This window comes from Pinus tabuliformis, chromosome 1_2 (assembly GCF_031772625.1).
Source record: "Pinus tabuliformis cultivar Carrire ecotype Pingquan chromosome 1_2, CPIR1, whole genome shotgun sequence".
Lineage (NCBI taxonomy): Eukaryota > Viridiplantae > Streptophyta > Pinopsida > Pinales > Pinaceae > Pinus > Pinus tabuliformis.
Genome location: NC_142298.1, coordinates 259,687,585 through 259,705,571, shown reverse-complemented (window position 1 = coordinate 259,705,571; position 17,987 = coordinate 259,687,585). Strand labels below are relative to the sequence as shown.

The following is a 17,987-nucleotide window of genomic DNA, read 5'->3' as shown; positions in this document are numbered from 1 at the left end:
ATCTCCTGAGCTCTTCCTGTCAAAGAGCTGCCCACATCTCCTCCCAACTGGGAAGAGTTGCTCTGCCCAAAATGCTTTGGACAAACGCCTCCCACTCCTCAGAGACTGCATTTAGGGCAATCTTGACCATAAACTCTGGATCTGGTGTAGACCCCACGGAAGTAAGCTGGTCGTGAATCCCTTACAACCTAAGAAGGAAGGGATCTATCTCCTCTCCTTTCTACATCTGATATTGTCTCAACTGATTTTCTAATAGAATTTTTCGTTGCATGGAAGAGCCCTGATACAAGGTGGTCAGGGTCTGCCACATTTCCCTTGATATGTTCTTCTCAACAATCTGTGGTACTACATGATCTTTGACCCCGTCTAGGATCATGCACTTGGTCTTAGCTTGGGCCTTCTCGTATTTCTTCAATGGATCAATGTCGACCGATTCAGCAACAACCTTCAAGCCATAGTCCTTGATGCAATGTTTGTCTAGGATTGCCAGGATCCTGGCCTTCTAGATGACAAAATTGGATGCTATGTCCAATCTGTCTTAATCCCTCAACCCATTCATTGTCATCTTTGCTCCTCTTCTCTAGACTCCCTCTGAGACCTGATTTGCCTCTCGGAAATCCTCCGGCCAACCGTCGAATTACTCCTCTCCAATCCTCCTTTGCCGCTACAACCCGGATCTAAATTTCTTGGCTAGAAATATGTTGAGGTAGTGCTTCCCTCTACCTTGGTTCAGTCTCCTTAGACATTGTTCTGCACCGACAAAAACAGCATCCCACCAGCTCCTCAAATCAAAATCTACACAGCTTCCTTAGCCCTGGCAACTCGAAGAATTTAAGCCCTTCGGGCTCTGCGCAATCTCTGCTTCGGCTGAATCTGCTACTCCCAATCAACTGCGCCAATCCTTCCTGGCTCAGAAAGATGACATGGCTCTGCGTGAGCCTGATCTGCCCTCCTCTGCCTCTACGCTGGCCCTTCTCCTGGCTCAAAGTGTTGATGTAAGCACTACGTGAGTCTCTACATCACACTCTCTACACTGTGTCACTCCTCCTCTTGCATCTTCAGCTTTGGAACAGCGTTGTCTCTTGGAACAGTTGCTTCTCTACTGCAAATTCTGAGATTTCTCAGTTGGTGCCTTTAGTCGCTTATGATCTGCAATCGCTCTGATACCATGTGAAAATTCCTCAATCTAACACATCAAATACCCTAGTCCAATTACCAGTTTACAATCTCCTACTTGTTCTTTACATTAACAAGTTATTCAATTGCATAAACATCGGAGTAAACATTATTGCAGCCTTCACAAATGTACAGATAATGCACTGGAATACACTGAGACAATAACAAAAGCGACACCGTTATTTTTGGACAATCGTCCCCGGAAAAACCCAATTCGGGAAAACCAATGCAGCATATAGAGGGTTTGTATTATTAAGCAGATTTCGTGAATACAACTAGGGTGCCAGAAATGGCTCACCCAACAAAGAATATCCTTGGCAGTGGTACCTCTATCCGGAGACAGATATTCCAGCCAATCAACAAATGGATGATCAAACCCCACAGCGACTCTAGTCATTCCCTATGTTGGACAACTAAAGTTTCTCCAAGCACTGTTCTAGAACTGTGTCACCGTCTCCCGGCTCAGAATCTGCTAATCTGCTCCCAGTCTGCCCCACAGAATCTCCCCAGTGCTGCCTCTGAGGCCTAGTGTCAGCCTCCACGACTTCTACATCACCTGCATCAGCCTTCTGCGTCAGCTATTCGGCCTCTGCGTCAGCCCTTCTAGTGCCTGCGCTGTCTCTCCCAGCACTGCGCTGTCTCTCTCGGCACTGTGTTGCCTCTCTGCTATGTATTCTTCAGCCTCGAATGAAAATCCCTTGTTGAACTGCCCCTCACTGAAACTTTGATCACTAACTCAATTTCCTCAACAAACCTCGCCCCTGAAAATCGAATTCTTAGATCACTTGGTGTGTCTCCAACTAACCCTCAAGCCTCCTCCTATACTTTTCCTGTTGAGTCTTCAACAATCGAGATTAAGTCCCTAATCAACGGCTAAGATTAGAACTGGCTTGATCCTCGTGACTTAGAACTTTCTCACCCATATTTTATTAATACACATTAATATTTTTATTTTCCTAAGTTTAGGCTTAGGAACCCATTAAAAATATTAATTATTTTAATAACTCCTCACCCAGGTGGAATTTCTCCAAATGGTTTCTAGGTCTTGGAGATCTCATGTGCCTTAGCCTCTCCACCAAATTTCATGGCTAAAACACATCTGATGCTACCTAAAATCAACAAATTTGTCCTTGTAATTGTTAAGTACTTTCTTTCATTGCTCTAAATCAAATATTTTCTTGGGGATAATTTGTCTTAAAGTACTTAAAGCATTTAACAAATCTCACCTAAGGCTACTCACTCATCTTGCACTTTCATTTTAGGAATAGCGTTGCATTAATTAACTTACCTCCAAGCATAAGCTTGGTTGAAAGAAAATAGGACCACCTCTCTCACCCAGCTTGCGAAGTTTAGAACCTCACTTGTGGTTAGCACGGTGACCTTGCAATCGTCAGAGCCACAGTCTCTGCAACACCAGAGGCATTAGGTGGTTAGAACTCCAGGGGAGGTATCGTTAATATAGTCTTTGCTATCTTCCCCGGGTTTCTCTCTACAACCTACACTTGAGACTAGCTTCAAAACGGTTGAGAGAAAGGATTCACTTAGATAGGCATCTAATTTAAAATCAACCAAGAGTTTGCATCTCACTTGGTTTCTAGGTCTCACATCTCATATAAGATAGTGTGCATCCTAAGCAACAACTATTCATCTGGCAACTTGGTAGCTAATTTATATTTTGCAAGTGATTTGACTCCATAAGGCACTGGTCTCTCAAATAATCTAATCTAATCATGCTAATAATTAAACTTGTGAATCTCCTCATTAACCAAGTTGCTAGGCCATTCAGTTGTGTTTCCCGAACTAGTCGTTCCCGACAAGTCCTTCATTCACACCTTTCATAGGGATTACCCCCATAACCTGTTGTAGGGAGACAGCTAGAACGAAGAGGGCGGCGATCAAAGTGACAGCCCTTGCCCTGAGTCGCTATCGCATTTACCTATACAATTTGGGTGACAACAATCCTGATAGTAAAAGGATCCCACATCTTAATTTTTAGACAATCTCCTTCCTAGCCACTAGTGGAAAACCAACATGTTTTTTATGACGAGGAAGGGGAAGATTACAGATTTGGAGGTTAGAGAATTTATGCCAAAACAACTTCCCTCGAGGAAGATGTCGACAAAACCTGGACTATGTACTTTCATGGGGCTTGTTCCAAATCTAGTTCTGGCACTGGGATTGCTTTGATCTCACCTTCTAACAAGTATATTATGTTTTCTTATAGGCTTGCTTTCCAGTGCACTAATAACATTGTTGAATATGAAGCCCTCGCTTTAGAACACAATATTGCCCTCGGCAAAGGAATAAAACATTTGAAAGTTATAGGAGACTCTAATCTAATTGTATCTCAAATAAAAGAAAATTTTAATGCTAAGAATGAAGAGGTTAGAAAATACAAAGATGTTGTATGTCACACCATAGAGTGCTTTGAAACTTTTCATATAGATGTGGTCCCTAGAGAAGGCATGTTTTGGTCGATTCCTTCACTATTGTTGCCACTACTTTGCAACCACATGATGAGGCCACCTTTAATTTAGGGGATTTTACCATGGAAGTTATCTTTAGACCAGCCATACATGACAACTAGGAACATTGGCAAGCCTTTGATAATGATACCCATGTCCTTAGTTTCATGTAGAATAATGATCGATCTAATCATCAAAGTACTCGACAACACTATAGAGGATGTGCATGAGGCATCTAAGCTCAAAAAGACAATTTCCTTAGAAAAATAATTTGATAGAGATGATGGCTGCAAAGTTGGAAGGAAAACTGATGAGCCACATACTAAAGTAAACATAGGATTGAAATCTAATCCCCAAACAATCAAGATTGGGAAGAGAACAACCCAAGGCAAAAGAACTAAACAAGAGAAATTATTCCTACAATTTAAGGATGCGTTCGCTTGGTCATACAAAGACTTGAAAGCTTATAGTGAGGATGTGATTCAACTCACCATTTCTTTCATGGATTTTCATGGCTAGGGTTTTTGGATGCAAATTATTTCTTGAGTAAGTGGTCTCCCTAAATCTTGTTAGATTTGTTCATGAATGATTATTAAGTGTAATTGAACTTTTCTAATGGAAAGGATGCATTCTCTTGGTTTCTTCTTGGATAAATCCCTCCTTAAAAACCCTAGGAAGACTTCTAGTAGAGATTTTTCCCAAAAATTTATTGGATTTTGTCAGATGCAATGTGGATCTTGTAAGGATAGTAGTGAACAGCCCTAGATATCACCCCAAATTCACTTGCTTTCTCCCAAAGGAGTCCTTACATGACCCCATATGCCCCAAAAAATAAGTACATATTAGCCTTCTAGTCAATCATAAAACTCAAAATTTGACTTTTACTTTATTGTTTTATGGTAAATTTGGGGTTTATAACAGCAATATCTTCATTTTTAGCCATACAAGACTAGTATGTTTTGGTATTTATGCATGTGTTTGACTTGGAAATCATATTAAGACCCCAACTTGCATTTGCTGATTTTATTTCTCACCCAATCAGGGCTGGATGCCTAGGGTTTCTAGGCTGTTGTACGCATTTAAAATTTCTGCACTTGTTGCATATTCAAAACCTTAATTTTATCCATAGGCTAAGCCCTATTTTTACTAGTTTATTATTTTTCTAAAGGGATGAATTATTGCTACTCCAATAACTTGTTTTGCTGCTGTAATTTATCATTTTATTTCAAGTTTTGCAACTGCTAACACTATTTTAGTATTTTCTATGTTTGTATTGTTTGGAGATCATCTTGCAATATATATTGATGTGACAATCCTTCTAAACAACCTAGTTTCTCATCCACTCAAATCTGGAAATTACATTCAATAACCACCTAATCCTTAACTTGCTAAACATAACTGGAAATCACATTCAATAACCACCTAATCCTTAACTTGTTAAACATAACTGGTTAGTGGTGGTATCAAGTACATAGGAGGCCTTAGACTTGATTGTGTCTTGCCCGGGAATTTCTAAAGGCTACTAGGGAAGCCTGCCTTCTATAGAATCCATCCTTCACTAAAAAAGAGGGAAGTATTGCCTAGGTGACAGCGGTAACACTTCTGATGTTCCACTAGTATTTGCACCTTGTGAAGGCTTTGCACTAAGCTGCTAGATTTTGTGATAACAAATAATACTCAAATCTCCTAACGATAAAGCATTTTTGAAAACAGAAAAAGCAAGGCTTTAAGTATAGCTATCACATATAGAATGAATGAATGGTGCTTGATTGTGTTAAGAACATGATACTGATATCGTCAACGTCAAATCAAACTTACTAACAAACGAAAGTTAAAACCAAAGAAATGGAAAACAGGCTAGTGTCGTGTAAGCATATATTTACCCTGTCTGCAAAGAGGTTCTCCCTTTGAGAGTTTCTAAAAAGTGCTAGCTGAAATTCTTCCTGTCAAGAAAAAAGTTGTTTGCTGATCATAAATCTTAACATATCAAGTTTCACTTTCGTTGACTCCATTCATGCTATCTTTCAAATAAAAGATGGATCAGCATACCACATTACTCTTATGAACTAAAGCATCAATTTCAAGCAATAAGAGGAAGCTTGTAAATTTATTCTTTGAAATAAACTTACAACTTTCTGATACCTTGTGAATCCGCCCATCGTTAAAGAGAGCACTACTTAATTTCTTGAAAAGCTCGTGTAAGGCCTCAACTTCACTCACAGTGACTGCCACAAAACCAACAAGATGAATTAAAAAGAGATTACACTATTTGAAATATAAGACAAACAAAAGGCGCTTCTAACATCAACATTTATAGAACAATAAGAGGGCATCATGGGGTTTTGAACCAAATCAGTCAAATGGCTTTCCAAGCATACAAACTTAGGAATCTAACTTCATGCTGCACATGCTTTACCACAAGTTATCATAGTTAAAGAACCAAATTATAGAGATTCCTTTCTTAGCACTTGTTCCCATACGAGAAACTAGGAAATATTTCCCAACAGATCTCACTGTATAAATGTTTTTTTCCATACTTTCAAAATAGTTATCTTTTATTGTTCTTTTATTAGCTTGGATGGGCCCTGTTTCCGCCCCACAGACACACACCTAAGTTAGTGATAAAAGCCCTTAACCCCAAGAGGTGTGGTTGGTGGCAAATTTAAGAGATGGGGCTGTCACCTATTCCCAACTCTCTCTCCATTTAAGCTCTCTCCTAGGCAAGCTAAGGGGAGTGGTCCCTAAATGGAAAGCTAAGTAAAAAATAAAGTGAGGTTTCTAGGAGATGTTATGGTCAATTTGAAATACTTGAAATTATGAGCAAAATATGATGAGCAAAATGAAATGAAATATACTTCAATAACCATCAACACATAAATAAAAGATGAACATGTAAACAGTAAAACTAGTGCCTTCAATATTGCTACAAAATAAATAACACTTGCTCAAAAATGAAATGAAACATAAGTAATCTTGTCAATCAAATAGATTTTAGAATAAGATGATATCACTTGCAAGATATAAAATTGTTTTCAAAGAAATGCTTTCAAACCATTCACGATTCTAAAGCATGTAAAGAAGCAATATAAAACAACTTGCAAAAATGAAATAAGCTAAAACTTCACTTGCAAAATTCAAGATATGGTACTTGCCCAAATGAAATATTACAAAATAATCAATTCAAAAAAAAACATCTTCATCATGGCAAGTATATAAATGGATTGCAAGTAAAATAGCTTGAAAGTAAAGTGAATTAACATGAAGTGCACTTAACTAAGGTTAGATGCAATTATCTTGGTTAATTTTAAGCTAAATGACTATTCTAAGTGAGACATCTTCATCTTGAACTCTTACTAAAAGGTAAAAATTGGGGTGATTGTAAAAAAGAGGGGTTTAAGACATGATGTTGTCATTAACGATACCCTTCCCCTGAGTCTTACTAGCCAGCATGTGCCTTCGTCCCTACAGGGGAACAATCCACCTTCATAACTGCAAGGTCATACACTCATTAACTTACTTCGTACCAATTGGAAGAATTTTCCAAGAAAGTCTTTTCCCTAAGATGTCTATCAACCAAGCTTATATGTGGAGGTTAATTGAGTTAAAATGCAAACTATGCTAAAATGCTTAAATGCTATGCAAGTAAATTTTCCCAAGAGAGATTTGCAATGCTTCAAGAATGGAAATGAGATGGTGTTCAAAGTAAATTGCAACTGTTACTTCAATTGGAAAAGGAAATTAGCTTGAAAACGAATTAAAGTGATGCAAGTAAGTTTTCTTTGCAAAAGAGGAATTCCCTCAAGTAAATGAAAGTACTCGCAATGATATAACTTCAAAATTGTTCAAGACACATAAACATAAGCTTCATCAGCAAATTTTAAATTGCTCCAAGTACCACTCAAACTAGCATGGGGACCTAAAGGAGATCCCTAGAGGGAAAATTCTAGACCAAGGGCAACAAATGGAGACTTAGCCCACTGTCACGTCAGATAAAGCTCCCTTCTCTTTACGGATTTTCACCGATGGGAGGAGACACGGTATATTATGGAGTCATCGATGAAGGATAAATCAATGAATGGATGTGAAGTGACCCAAATAATCCCTTTCCAAAAGAGGTTCAAGGATAGAACTTACTTGCTCTTTAAGCAAGGTACAATGACCTCTAGGAGAGGAATGGGAGGATTTTGGGGGTTAGGTGTATAGGAATAGGCTTTGTGAAGGAGTTCCCCAAACCCTGAAATCCTCATTAGAATTGGTATCCCAAATGGTTCTTGAAGAATGGTCCTTTGAAAGAGCAGGACCACACAGGGCCAAGTGGACATGGTCGAGGGTATGAGGAAATTATGAAGCAACCAATGCTATTCTTACCCTAGACAAGGGGGGGAAATGATCAAAAAAAGTATTGCCACTCAAAGATGTTGTTTTGACTAGCCTTGGGGATGGTAGGGCAAGTTTTGATCCCAGAGCTAGGGCTTGACTTTTCTTCCAACTCCATTGTTGGAATGGCTTCAAAATTGCAGGAGGGCTAGAGAAAAGGCCAGCGTAGGAGACCCTGGGAGATCGAATTTTTTTTATGGCTAGCTTGTCAAGAAAATGATGCCCTAGTCACCCCACTGTGGCTAGTCTTGAGAGGATGTGAGAAAATATGGATTTTAGGGACCACCCTTGGTAGATCATGGCCTTAATCTTTGGAGGAATGGAATCTCTTGGTTTCAGGTCAGGGAGGCCTGAAGATCACTTCGTTTGCCTTTTAGATCAAGAGGAAGCAACCTTGCAGCTTTTATACTTCGATGTGCAAGAGGAATGGCTTGTCAAGGTCAAATTTTACCCCTAGGAGATTTCACTCACATTACATGGCCCATACATTGAAAGAATGCTATAATAGAGACAAATTCCACAATATTAAGCAGTAAATGCCTAAAGCAATTAGCCCTAGAACAGCGAAAATCCCAGTCCAACATATATGACAAAAGTAAACAAGAATAACATTAAAAGTATGTACTTACATATAATAGAGTATATTAAGCCAGTCATAAATGACAGTGAAGAAGCTCCAAGAGAAAATAGACCAATATCCACACATCAAAACTCATCCATAAAGCTCCAATTCATCCTTTAAAAAAGTGCGAAATCTCAAGAGAAATAAAATATCCAAACCAAAGTGATGATGAGCAAATGAGCTCATCTCACTTGTATTTATACACAACTTAGGAGTTTGAATTAGCCTCCTTGGCCTATATAAGCCCCAAAAATAAAATAATGTTCTAATAATACAACTTTTGGTGACAAGCCCACCAAACTAGCTCATGAATGAAAAAGTAAGCCTCTCAAGAGGTCAAATAATAATCTATGCATGTCGTAAGACCCTCTAAGAGGCCTAATGAGGTCCATGGGTGCCACAATGAAGAATAAGACCCTCAAAGGTAGTGGACAAGGGGTTGGCCCCTTGTAATAACCTATGGTGCTCCAAATGACATGTGGGAGCACACAAGTGTCCTGATGGGTCTCCAAACAAATCAAAGATGCCTATAGATCGTTTGCAAGGGCTAGGATGATGTCGTAGGTGATGCGACATCATTGTGCAAGTCCTGGATCATCTGCCAAGTGTATGGTGTAGATCTGGGGCCGACTGGGTATGATGGATCAGGTGCATCCTCCTCGCCCAATAAGTGAACCACGAGCAATCTCATAATGTCTATGGGGATCCATGGAGTGCAATCTGTTGTTGTGGAGGCCCATGGCTCTCAACACTCACCCTACATGTGCCAATGTAGCCCTCTGGAGGATTAGGACCCCGTATAGGGAGACCAAACCCCAAATGGAAACCATCTGCAATCCTACATAAGATCCAATGCGTTCCCTAGCCTTCCAGTACAACAAGTCATTAGAGAAATCGAATAAATGAGCTTACCTAATCATGGACCACAGGTGGGGACTTCATAATGGCCTGCCCTTCCATAATGGGCTTCGGGATGTGCCAATGTCTCCTAAACTCCAAATAGGGTTAACCAAGTACCCTATTAGGTAGTTTCTACTTCTAAAGAGGACAATATTCAAGGTACATCCTTCAAATGGTGATGGCAAGTGACAAATATGGTGAATGAAGTAGGGGATGAGAAAAGGCCACCCTGGGTCACATGCTGAGGTGCAAGGGTAGCTAACATGAGGGAAGCCCACACTTGGGTTTATAAAGTATAGGAGGGAGAAATCTTGGTACATGAGGAGCCCCAGCCTTGATTTTTCCACCCTTCTTTTATGCATTTTGCCTTTTTATTATTTTCTTTGATTGACTACTTAGGGCTCAAGAGGTTAGAGCATGATGTGTAAGATATAGCAGTGAAATCCCCCTTTTAAGGTGGGGCGGTTCATCGCCCACCAAGGGTTGGGACAATCATGGGTTCCTATATGATGAAGAGGGCTCATAGAACCTATAGGAACCAGGGTGATGGCGATGATGATTGGGTGGAGCTCATGTATTAACTTTTGCCCATGTGCTAAATGTTTTTGTCCCAACCATCTTTTGCACTTTGTGGTACTTTTCTTGTTGAATGTGGCCATATATGCTTTTAACTTTCTTTTCAGCTGCATCAACCTTCGGGCTTCATTCCAAGCCATGACCCAAGGTGTGGGCAAGGGGAGGGGGCAAGCTAACCCTATGTGGACCCAATGGAAGAATGTAGACCCAGGCAGGAGAACTAATGAATGGGGTAATAAGGAATGGAAAGAGGCTAATATAAGCAGATAAGGGAGCAAGACCACACAACCAAATCAGCATTTCCCGTGAAATACCATCCCTAGAACCAAATTGTCAGTAAAAGAGATCCCACGGGACTAGAATCCAAGGTTAACACCTAAAAGGAGTCTATAGGACAAAAGCACAGACCTAGCCCATTCTTTCCATTGAATCCCCCCATTTATCCATGCCCAGAACTATCCATGATGAGCAAACTACAATACTCAATTTCCAAATGACAAAGAATACCTTTAGATTCGAGAGGCCCACCTTCAAACATACGATCATGGCAGATGGGTGAGGGACCACATGGTTGGCTCAAGTGGCAAAGAAAGGTACAATGAGCTAGCTGGTGACTGCAAGGGGTTGTTGGGTGCCCGTTGAGGACCATCTTGATATAAAAATAAATAAAAATAAAAATCTCCTAAGGATACTACCCACAAAATGGTTGATAACATCTGCCTCCAATTGGGACGTGATCTCTCGAAGAAATGGGCGAAGCTATTCAAACGAGAGGTCACGAGAACTTCAGCAATCTCTTGGTTATCGTAGACCTGTCACTTGCACATATAATAGATGGAAAAACACAGGGCAGCATGCTTTAACGGCATCCCATGATCGCACATGCTATATGTCAGGCCATAAAACCAACAAAAAATAAAATATGCAAATTTTAATTCAAATGCATCTAATCTGCCATGAGAAATATCATATGATGTTAGTTCTAATAAGAAAATAAACATGCAATGCATCATACCCTAACATGCATATAGTAAGGCTAATGCTAAGTGTAATCATAGAGCCAGTGCAACCAACATATCATTACATCAATATACATATGCCTGCCAGTATGATCACTCATGTAGCAACCCCCAAATCGAATGTGGACATAATCACATCGCAGATGAAGCGGGTGGGAGGCAGGAAAATATGATCTCCATCTGAGGTAAAGCGAAGTCCTAGGAGAAAGAAAACTAGTCAATCTAGAAGTTCTGGGCTTTCCTTCTAGGTACACAATGGTGGAATGAATGATCACTCTCAAGAAGTCCTCATCACAACCATTGTTTGTAATATCATGCTTTGAGAATGTCACACGGTTGTGATGAGAGGGGAACGAAGGGTGAGAGAAAGAACGAGTGTAACAAATAGGTCGCTCAATGTGATGGTCAGAGGGAAAGTCACGGAGTGATCATAATCCTGAGGATGGGTCAAAGGGGATAAAGTGTATTAAATGAAGGGTTCTTTCTTGACACCATATTCAGAAAAAGCATGGTCACTCAAGGTCATATCAAAAGAGATGAGGGAATTACTTGAGGAAGACTCAAGGTGGTGAACAAGAGTGAAAGGCAAAGGGGAGCGCAAAGTATCATATTCAACGGGATTTCCTTCCCCACAATCTAAAGGGTCAAGTGATTTGAATACATAGTCATAAGATGGGTAGGTGGGAGCCTCATCTCTTTCCTCTTTATAAGCATCGAAGATTGGGCTTTTGTTAAAAGGAGAACAAATCACTTCCAACTGTCCTTCTTCATGCAAGGAAAAACAATAATTCTCCTTCCCAAAGGCATCGATGGATATGTCATCGCAAGTAATGTCCAGGATAAAGGAAAAAACCAATCTCAATCTCATCTCCCTTGACAATATCATAAATGGGAGGGCAATCAAATTGGGGCCCAACAATCTCCCATTTCTCCTTTTCAATGCGGAAACAATCTCCAATGTCATTTTCCAAGGAGCTCACGAGATCACTTCCATTTAGGTTTTCAAAAGGAGAGTCACCGGGAGTAATATCCTTGAGAAAGGTAAGGTCAATCTTGGCCTTACTTTCCATAACTTCATTCTCCTCAACACATGTGCTCTCAAAATCATCTTGCATGTCCTGCAGCCCCAACGGGGACTCACCTTCTTGCTCATCACCGAGGTCCTCAAGCTCGTCTTCATCTTGGTTGGTTGACAAGCGGGACCTCTCTTCTTCTCTCTTCTCTTGAAGAACAACGGCTAAGGTATTTGTTACATGATTCTGGTAGTATGCATCTAGGAGGAGAACATTAGTAGGGTTCTCTTTATATTAACATTTCATCTTATGAAGCTTCACTGCTTCATCATATAAGCAGGAGAAAACTTCCCTTACTACCTCCCTGCATGACCTACTATATTCATCCATTCTTTCTTGCGTGACTTGGAGGCTTGTGGGATCCAATTCTTCATCATCCTCAGAGGAGGTATTCCCTTTCACATTGTTATTGATGAGATTATCCAAAATATTCACAACACAAGTTATGTGAGCAAGGTCAAGGAGACAACTAGGCTCCTTTTCATAAGCACACCTTACTATGTCGAGTTGTACTTCTTGCGACCTATAAAACCTGAGGATGAATTCCATATCTGTGCCCTCCAACATATTTCACTCTTTCTTTTGCAACTCTTGAATCCTTGGTTATTGAGTTTTTCAAGTATAGGGCCAAGAGAAATCTCCATTTTCTATGATTTTGCATATTAAGATTATAATGGAGTTTCCAAGGTGAATTAAAGTGCCTTGAAATATGCTTGCTTCACCCTACAAGAATTAACTTTAAAGCTCAATGAAGAACTAGGGCTTCGTTTTACCAGTGGAGTCGCCAATAAAGATATATTGATGTGTCATATGAGGAATAAAACACGTCACATGTCCCCGACAACGGCACCAAAACGTTACCACTAAAACTAGCATGAGGACCTAAAGGGGATCCCTAGAGGGTAAATGCTAGACCAAGGGCAACAAATGGAGACTTAGCCCACTGTCACCTCAGTTAAGGCTCGCTTCTATTTACAAGATTTCACCGATGGGAGGAGACCGGGTATATTATGGAGTCACCAATGAAGGACAAGTCAATGAATGGATGTGGAGTGACCCAAATAATCCCTTTCCAGAAGAGGTTGAAGGATAGAGCTTGCTTGCTCTTTAAGCAAGGTACAATGACTTCTAGGAGAGGAATGGGAGGATTTTGGGGGTTAGGTGTATTGGAATATGCTTTGTGAAGGAGTTCTCCAAACCCTAAAATCCTTGTTAGAATTGGTATCCCGAATGGTTCTTGAAAAATGGTCCTTTGAAGGAACGGGACCACACGGGGCCAGGTGGACCCGGTCTAGGGTATGAGGAAAGTATGAAGCAACCAATGATATTCTTACCCTAGACAAGGTGGGGAAAGAATCAAAGAAAGTATCTTCACTCAAAGATGTTGTTTTGACTAGCCTTGGGGAAGGCAGTGCAAGTTTTGATCCCAAAGCTAGGGCTTGACTTTTCTTCCAACTCCATCGTCAGAATAGCTTCAAAATTGGAGGACAACTAGAGGAAAGGCCAGCGCAGGAGAACCTAGGAGATCAAAAAAAATTTTATTGCTATAGTGTAGGGAAAATGATGTCGTAGTCACCCCGATGTGGCTAGTCCCGAGACGATGTAAGGAAATATTGATTTTAGTGACCACCCTTGGTAGATCATGGCCTTAACCTTTGGGAGAATGGAGTCTATGTTGAGTAAGAGTAGGGTTTTTTGGCTTCCAGTCAAGGAGGCCTCAAGATCACTTCGTTTGCCTTCTAGGTCAAGAGGAAGCAACCTTGCAACTTTTATACTTTGATGTGCAAGAAGAATGGCTTGTCAAGGTCAAATTTTATCGCTAGGAGATTTCACTCACATTACATGGACCATACATTGAAAGAATGCTATAATAGAGACAAATTCCACAATATTAAGCAGTAAATGCATGCAACAATTAGCCCTAGAAAAATGAAATCCCAGTCCAACTTATATGACAAAAGTAAACAAGAATAACATCAAAACTACGTGCTTACATGTAATAGAGTATATCTAGCCATTCACAATTGACACTAAAGAAGCTCCAAGAGAAGATAGACCAATATCCACACATCAAAACTCATCCATAAAGCTCCAATTCATCCTTAGAAAAAGTGCGAAAATCTCAAGAGAGATAAGAGATCCAAACCAAAGTGATGATGAGCAAATGAGTTCATCTCACTTGTATTTATACACAACTTAGGAGTTCGAATTAGCCTGTTTACCCTACATAACCCCCAAAAATAAAATAATGTTCTAATAATACAACTTTTGGTGACAAGCCCACCAAACTAGCTCATGAATGAAAAAGAAAGCCTCTTAAGAGGTCAAATAATAATCTATGCATGTCGTAGGGCCCTCTAAGAGGCCTAATGAGATCCATGGGTGCCACAATGAAGAATAGGACCCTCAAAAGCAGTGGACAAGGGCTTGGCCCCTTGTAATAACCTATGGTGCTCCAAATGACATGTGGGGAGCACACAAGTGTCCTCATGGGTCTCCAAACAAATAGAAGATGCTTGTAGATAGCCTATAAGTGCTAGGATGATGGTGTAGGTGATGCCACGTCATCGTGTAAGCCTTGGATCATTTGCTAAGTGTGTGGTGTAGATCTGGGGTCGGTTGGGCATGATGGATCAGGTGCATCCTCCTCGTCCAATAAGTGAACCACGAGCATTCTCTAAATGGTTGTGGGGATCCATGGAGTGCAATATATTTCTATGGAGGCCCATGGCTCTCAATGATCACCATACATGTGCCAATGTGGCCCTCTGGAGGATTAGAACCCCGTCTAGGGAGACCAAACCCCAAATGGAAACCATCTGCAATCCTACATAAGATCCAATGTGTCCCCTAGCCTTCCAGTACAACAAGTCATCAGAGAAATCGTGTAAATGAACTTAACTAATCATGGACCACAAGTGGGGACTTCATAATGACCTGCCCTTCCATAATGGGTTTCAGAATGTGTCAATATCTCCTAAACTCCAAATGGGGTTAATTAAGTACCCTATTAGGTGGTTTCTACTTCTAAAGAAGATAATATTCAAGGTACATCCTTCAAAAAGTGGTGGCATGTGACAAATATGGTGAATGAAGTAGGGGATGAGAAGAGGCAGCCCTGGGTCACACACTGGGGTGCAAGGGTAGCTAATAAGAGGGATGCCCACACTTGGGTTTAGGGAGCAATCGTGGTACATGAGGTGCCCCGGCCTTGATTTTTCCACCCTTCTTTTATGCCTTTTGCTTTTTTATGATTTTCTTTGATTGACTACTTAGGGCTCAAGGAGTTAGAGCATGATGTGTAAGATATAGCAGTGAAATCCCCCTTTTAAGGTGGGGTGGTTCATCGCCCACCAGGGATTGGGACAATCATGGGTTCCTATATGATGAAGAAGGCTCATAGAACCTGTAGGAACCAGGGTGATGGTGATCATGATGGGGTAGAACTCATGTATTGGCTTTTGCCCACGCGCTAAATGTTTTTGTCCTAGCCATCTTTTGCATTTTTGTGCTACTTTTCCTAGATAGCTTTTAACTTTATTTTCAGCTACATCAACCTTCAGGCTCCATTTCAAGCCATGACCCAAGGTGTGGACAAGGGGAAGGGGCAAGCTAACCCTATGTGGACCCAATGGAGGAATGTGGACCCAAGCGGGGGAAATGATGAATGGGGTAACAATGAATGGAAAGAGGGTAATATAACCGAATAAGGGAGCGGGACCACGCAACCAAATCAAGGTTTCCCACGAAATACCATCCCTGGAACCAAATGGTCAGTAAAAGAGATCCCACAGGACTAGAATCCAAGGTTAATTCCTAAGAGGGGTCTAGGGGACAAAAGCACAAACCTAGCCCATTCTTTCTGTCGAATCCCCCCATTAATCCATGGCCATACGTGTCCATGATAAGCAAACTACAATACTCAATTTCCCAATGACAAGGCATACCTTTATATTCGAGAGGCCCACCTTCAAACATACGATCATGGCAAATGGGTGAGGGACCACATCGCTGGCTCAGGTGGCAAAGAAAAGGCACAATTAGCTGGCTAGTGGCTGCAAGGGTTTGTTGGCTACCGGCTGAGGACCATCTTGAAAATAAAATTAAAATAAAAATAAAGTTTAAAAAAAAATCTCCTAGGGATATTACCCACAACATGGTGGATAACAGGCCGACAGGAAGTGATCCCTTCAAGTGGATCTGCCTGGTACAAATATTATGTGGACGTAGCAGTCCCCCGATCTCTGGGGTCCGAGAAGCACTGAACACAACAAAACAACGAAACAAACAAACAAACAGAACAGAAGAAATTATAACCAACCAACAAAACAACAAAGAAAAATAATATATATATATATATAAATAAAAATAAAATAAATAATAATAAAATAAAAATAAATAAAAAACACGAGTGAAGAATATATTAGCCTACCCATGCCAACTACAACTTGTAACTAGAAATTTGGTCTTTTAATCCTCATTTTGCAAAGGAGATTGTGATTGTTTTCCAACAAGCAAACAATCGAAAACCCAATGTTTTCATTGCCATTAGCTATGTTAATGTGGAGTTGGGATTGACTCCAATCCACCATACCCATATTCCCATGTATGTATAGAATTTTATGATGGCAATTTCTTTGTTTTTCAAGATTTGGCATAGGGTTTTCAATGTCCATTAGATATATCCCTTCTTGTTGTTTTTTAATGAGACTTACTTATCTAGTTGTGATTTTTTAATTGCAGCATTTTTCTGTGTGATTTCCCCCATTTGTGTTGATTTATGCTGGCAATTTCTTTGTTTTTCAAGATTTGGCATAGGTTTTTCAATGTCCTTTGGATACATCCCTTCTTCTTGTTTTTTAATGAGACTTACTTATCTAGTTGTGATTTTTTAATTGCAGCATTCTTCTGTGTTGATTTCCCCCATGCCAAATACAACTTGTAACTAGAAATTTGGTCTTTTAATCCTCATTTTGCAAAGGAGATGTGATTGTTTTCCATCAAGCAAACAATAGAAAACCCAATGTTTTCATTGCCATTAGCTATGTTAATGTGGAGTTGGGATTGACTCCAATCCACCATACCCATATTCCAATGTATGTATAGAATTTTATGCTGGCAATTTCTTTGTTTTTCAAGATTTGGCATAGGGTTTTCAATGTCCATTGGATATATCCCTTCTTGTTGTTTTTTAATGAGACTTACTTATCTAGTTGTGATTTTTTAATTGCAGCATTCTTCTGTGTTGATTTCCCCCATTTGTTTTCTGCCATAGGTTTAATCAATGCCCTACGAAATGCCAAAGCCCATAGACCCAATATAGGAGTATGGTTACCCAATTAAGCCTCATAATCAACAGAGGCTGAAGAGCAAGCTATGTTTTGAAAGGAAATATTTGGCAAAATCAATTGCATGAAATAACACATGGACCCCAAAGGAGTTGGTTCCAATGGTGAAAAGTGAGGAATTTTTCACCATTGGGCAAGGTTCAATTCTCGTGAGGGCCTAACTTGGAGTTATGGGGACACACCTTGAGGTATGTGTCAAACATGTGGTTGCACCCAGAGAGACTATATTAAATGTTGTGTGCACACATGAGTGGATAAAATCCCACCCCCACCGCCTCCTTAATTTTAAGTCAATTGGGGTTATTTTGAGTGGTTAAGAACTTAAGAGAAATGATTGTTATCCTACCCACCTAGGTTCAAATCCCTTGTAATGTTCCTAATTGGAAAATTAACAGTAAATACCAAATTATGAACTAGCACCAACAATTAAA

At 40.2% G+C, this 17,987-nt stretch overlaps 1 protein-coding gene across 7 annotated transcripts in view; it reads right to left on the bottom strand.

Moving 5' to 3' along the window:
* LOC149205351 (calcineurin B-like protein 7) overlaps positions 1–17,987 on the bottom strand; it is a 259,218-nt gene that overhangs the window by 214,476 nt on the left and 26,755 nt on the right. For 5 of the 7 annotated variants that reach the window (XM_089395014.1, XM_089395013.1, XM_089395012.1 and 2 more), the window contains exons 3-4: positions 5,784–5,866; positions 5,525–5,584 (exon numbers count right to left, since the gene is read on the bottom strand). In XM_089395014.1, the coding sequence (XP_089251140.1) occupies positions 5,525–5,584; positions 5,784–5,866 (143 nt within the window). Of the gene's footprint in view, positions 1–5,524; positions 5,585–5,770; positions 5,867–17,987 lie in introns of all 7 variants that reach the window. The other 2 variants (XM_089395019.1, XM_089395017.1) reach the window with 1 other exon arrangement.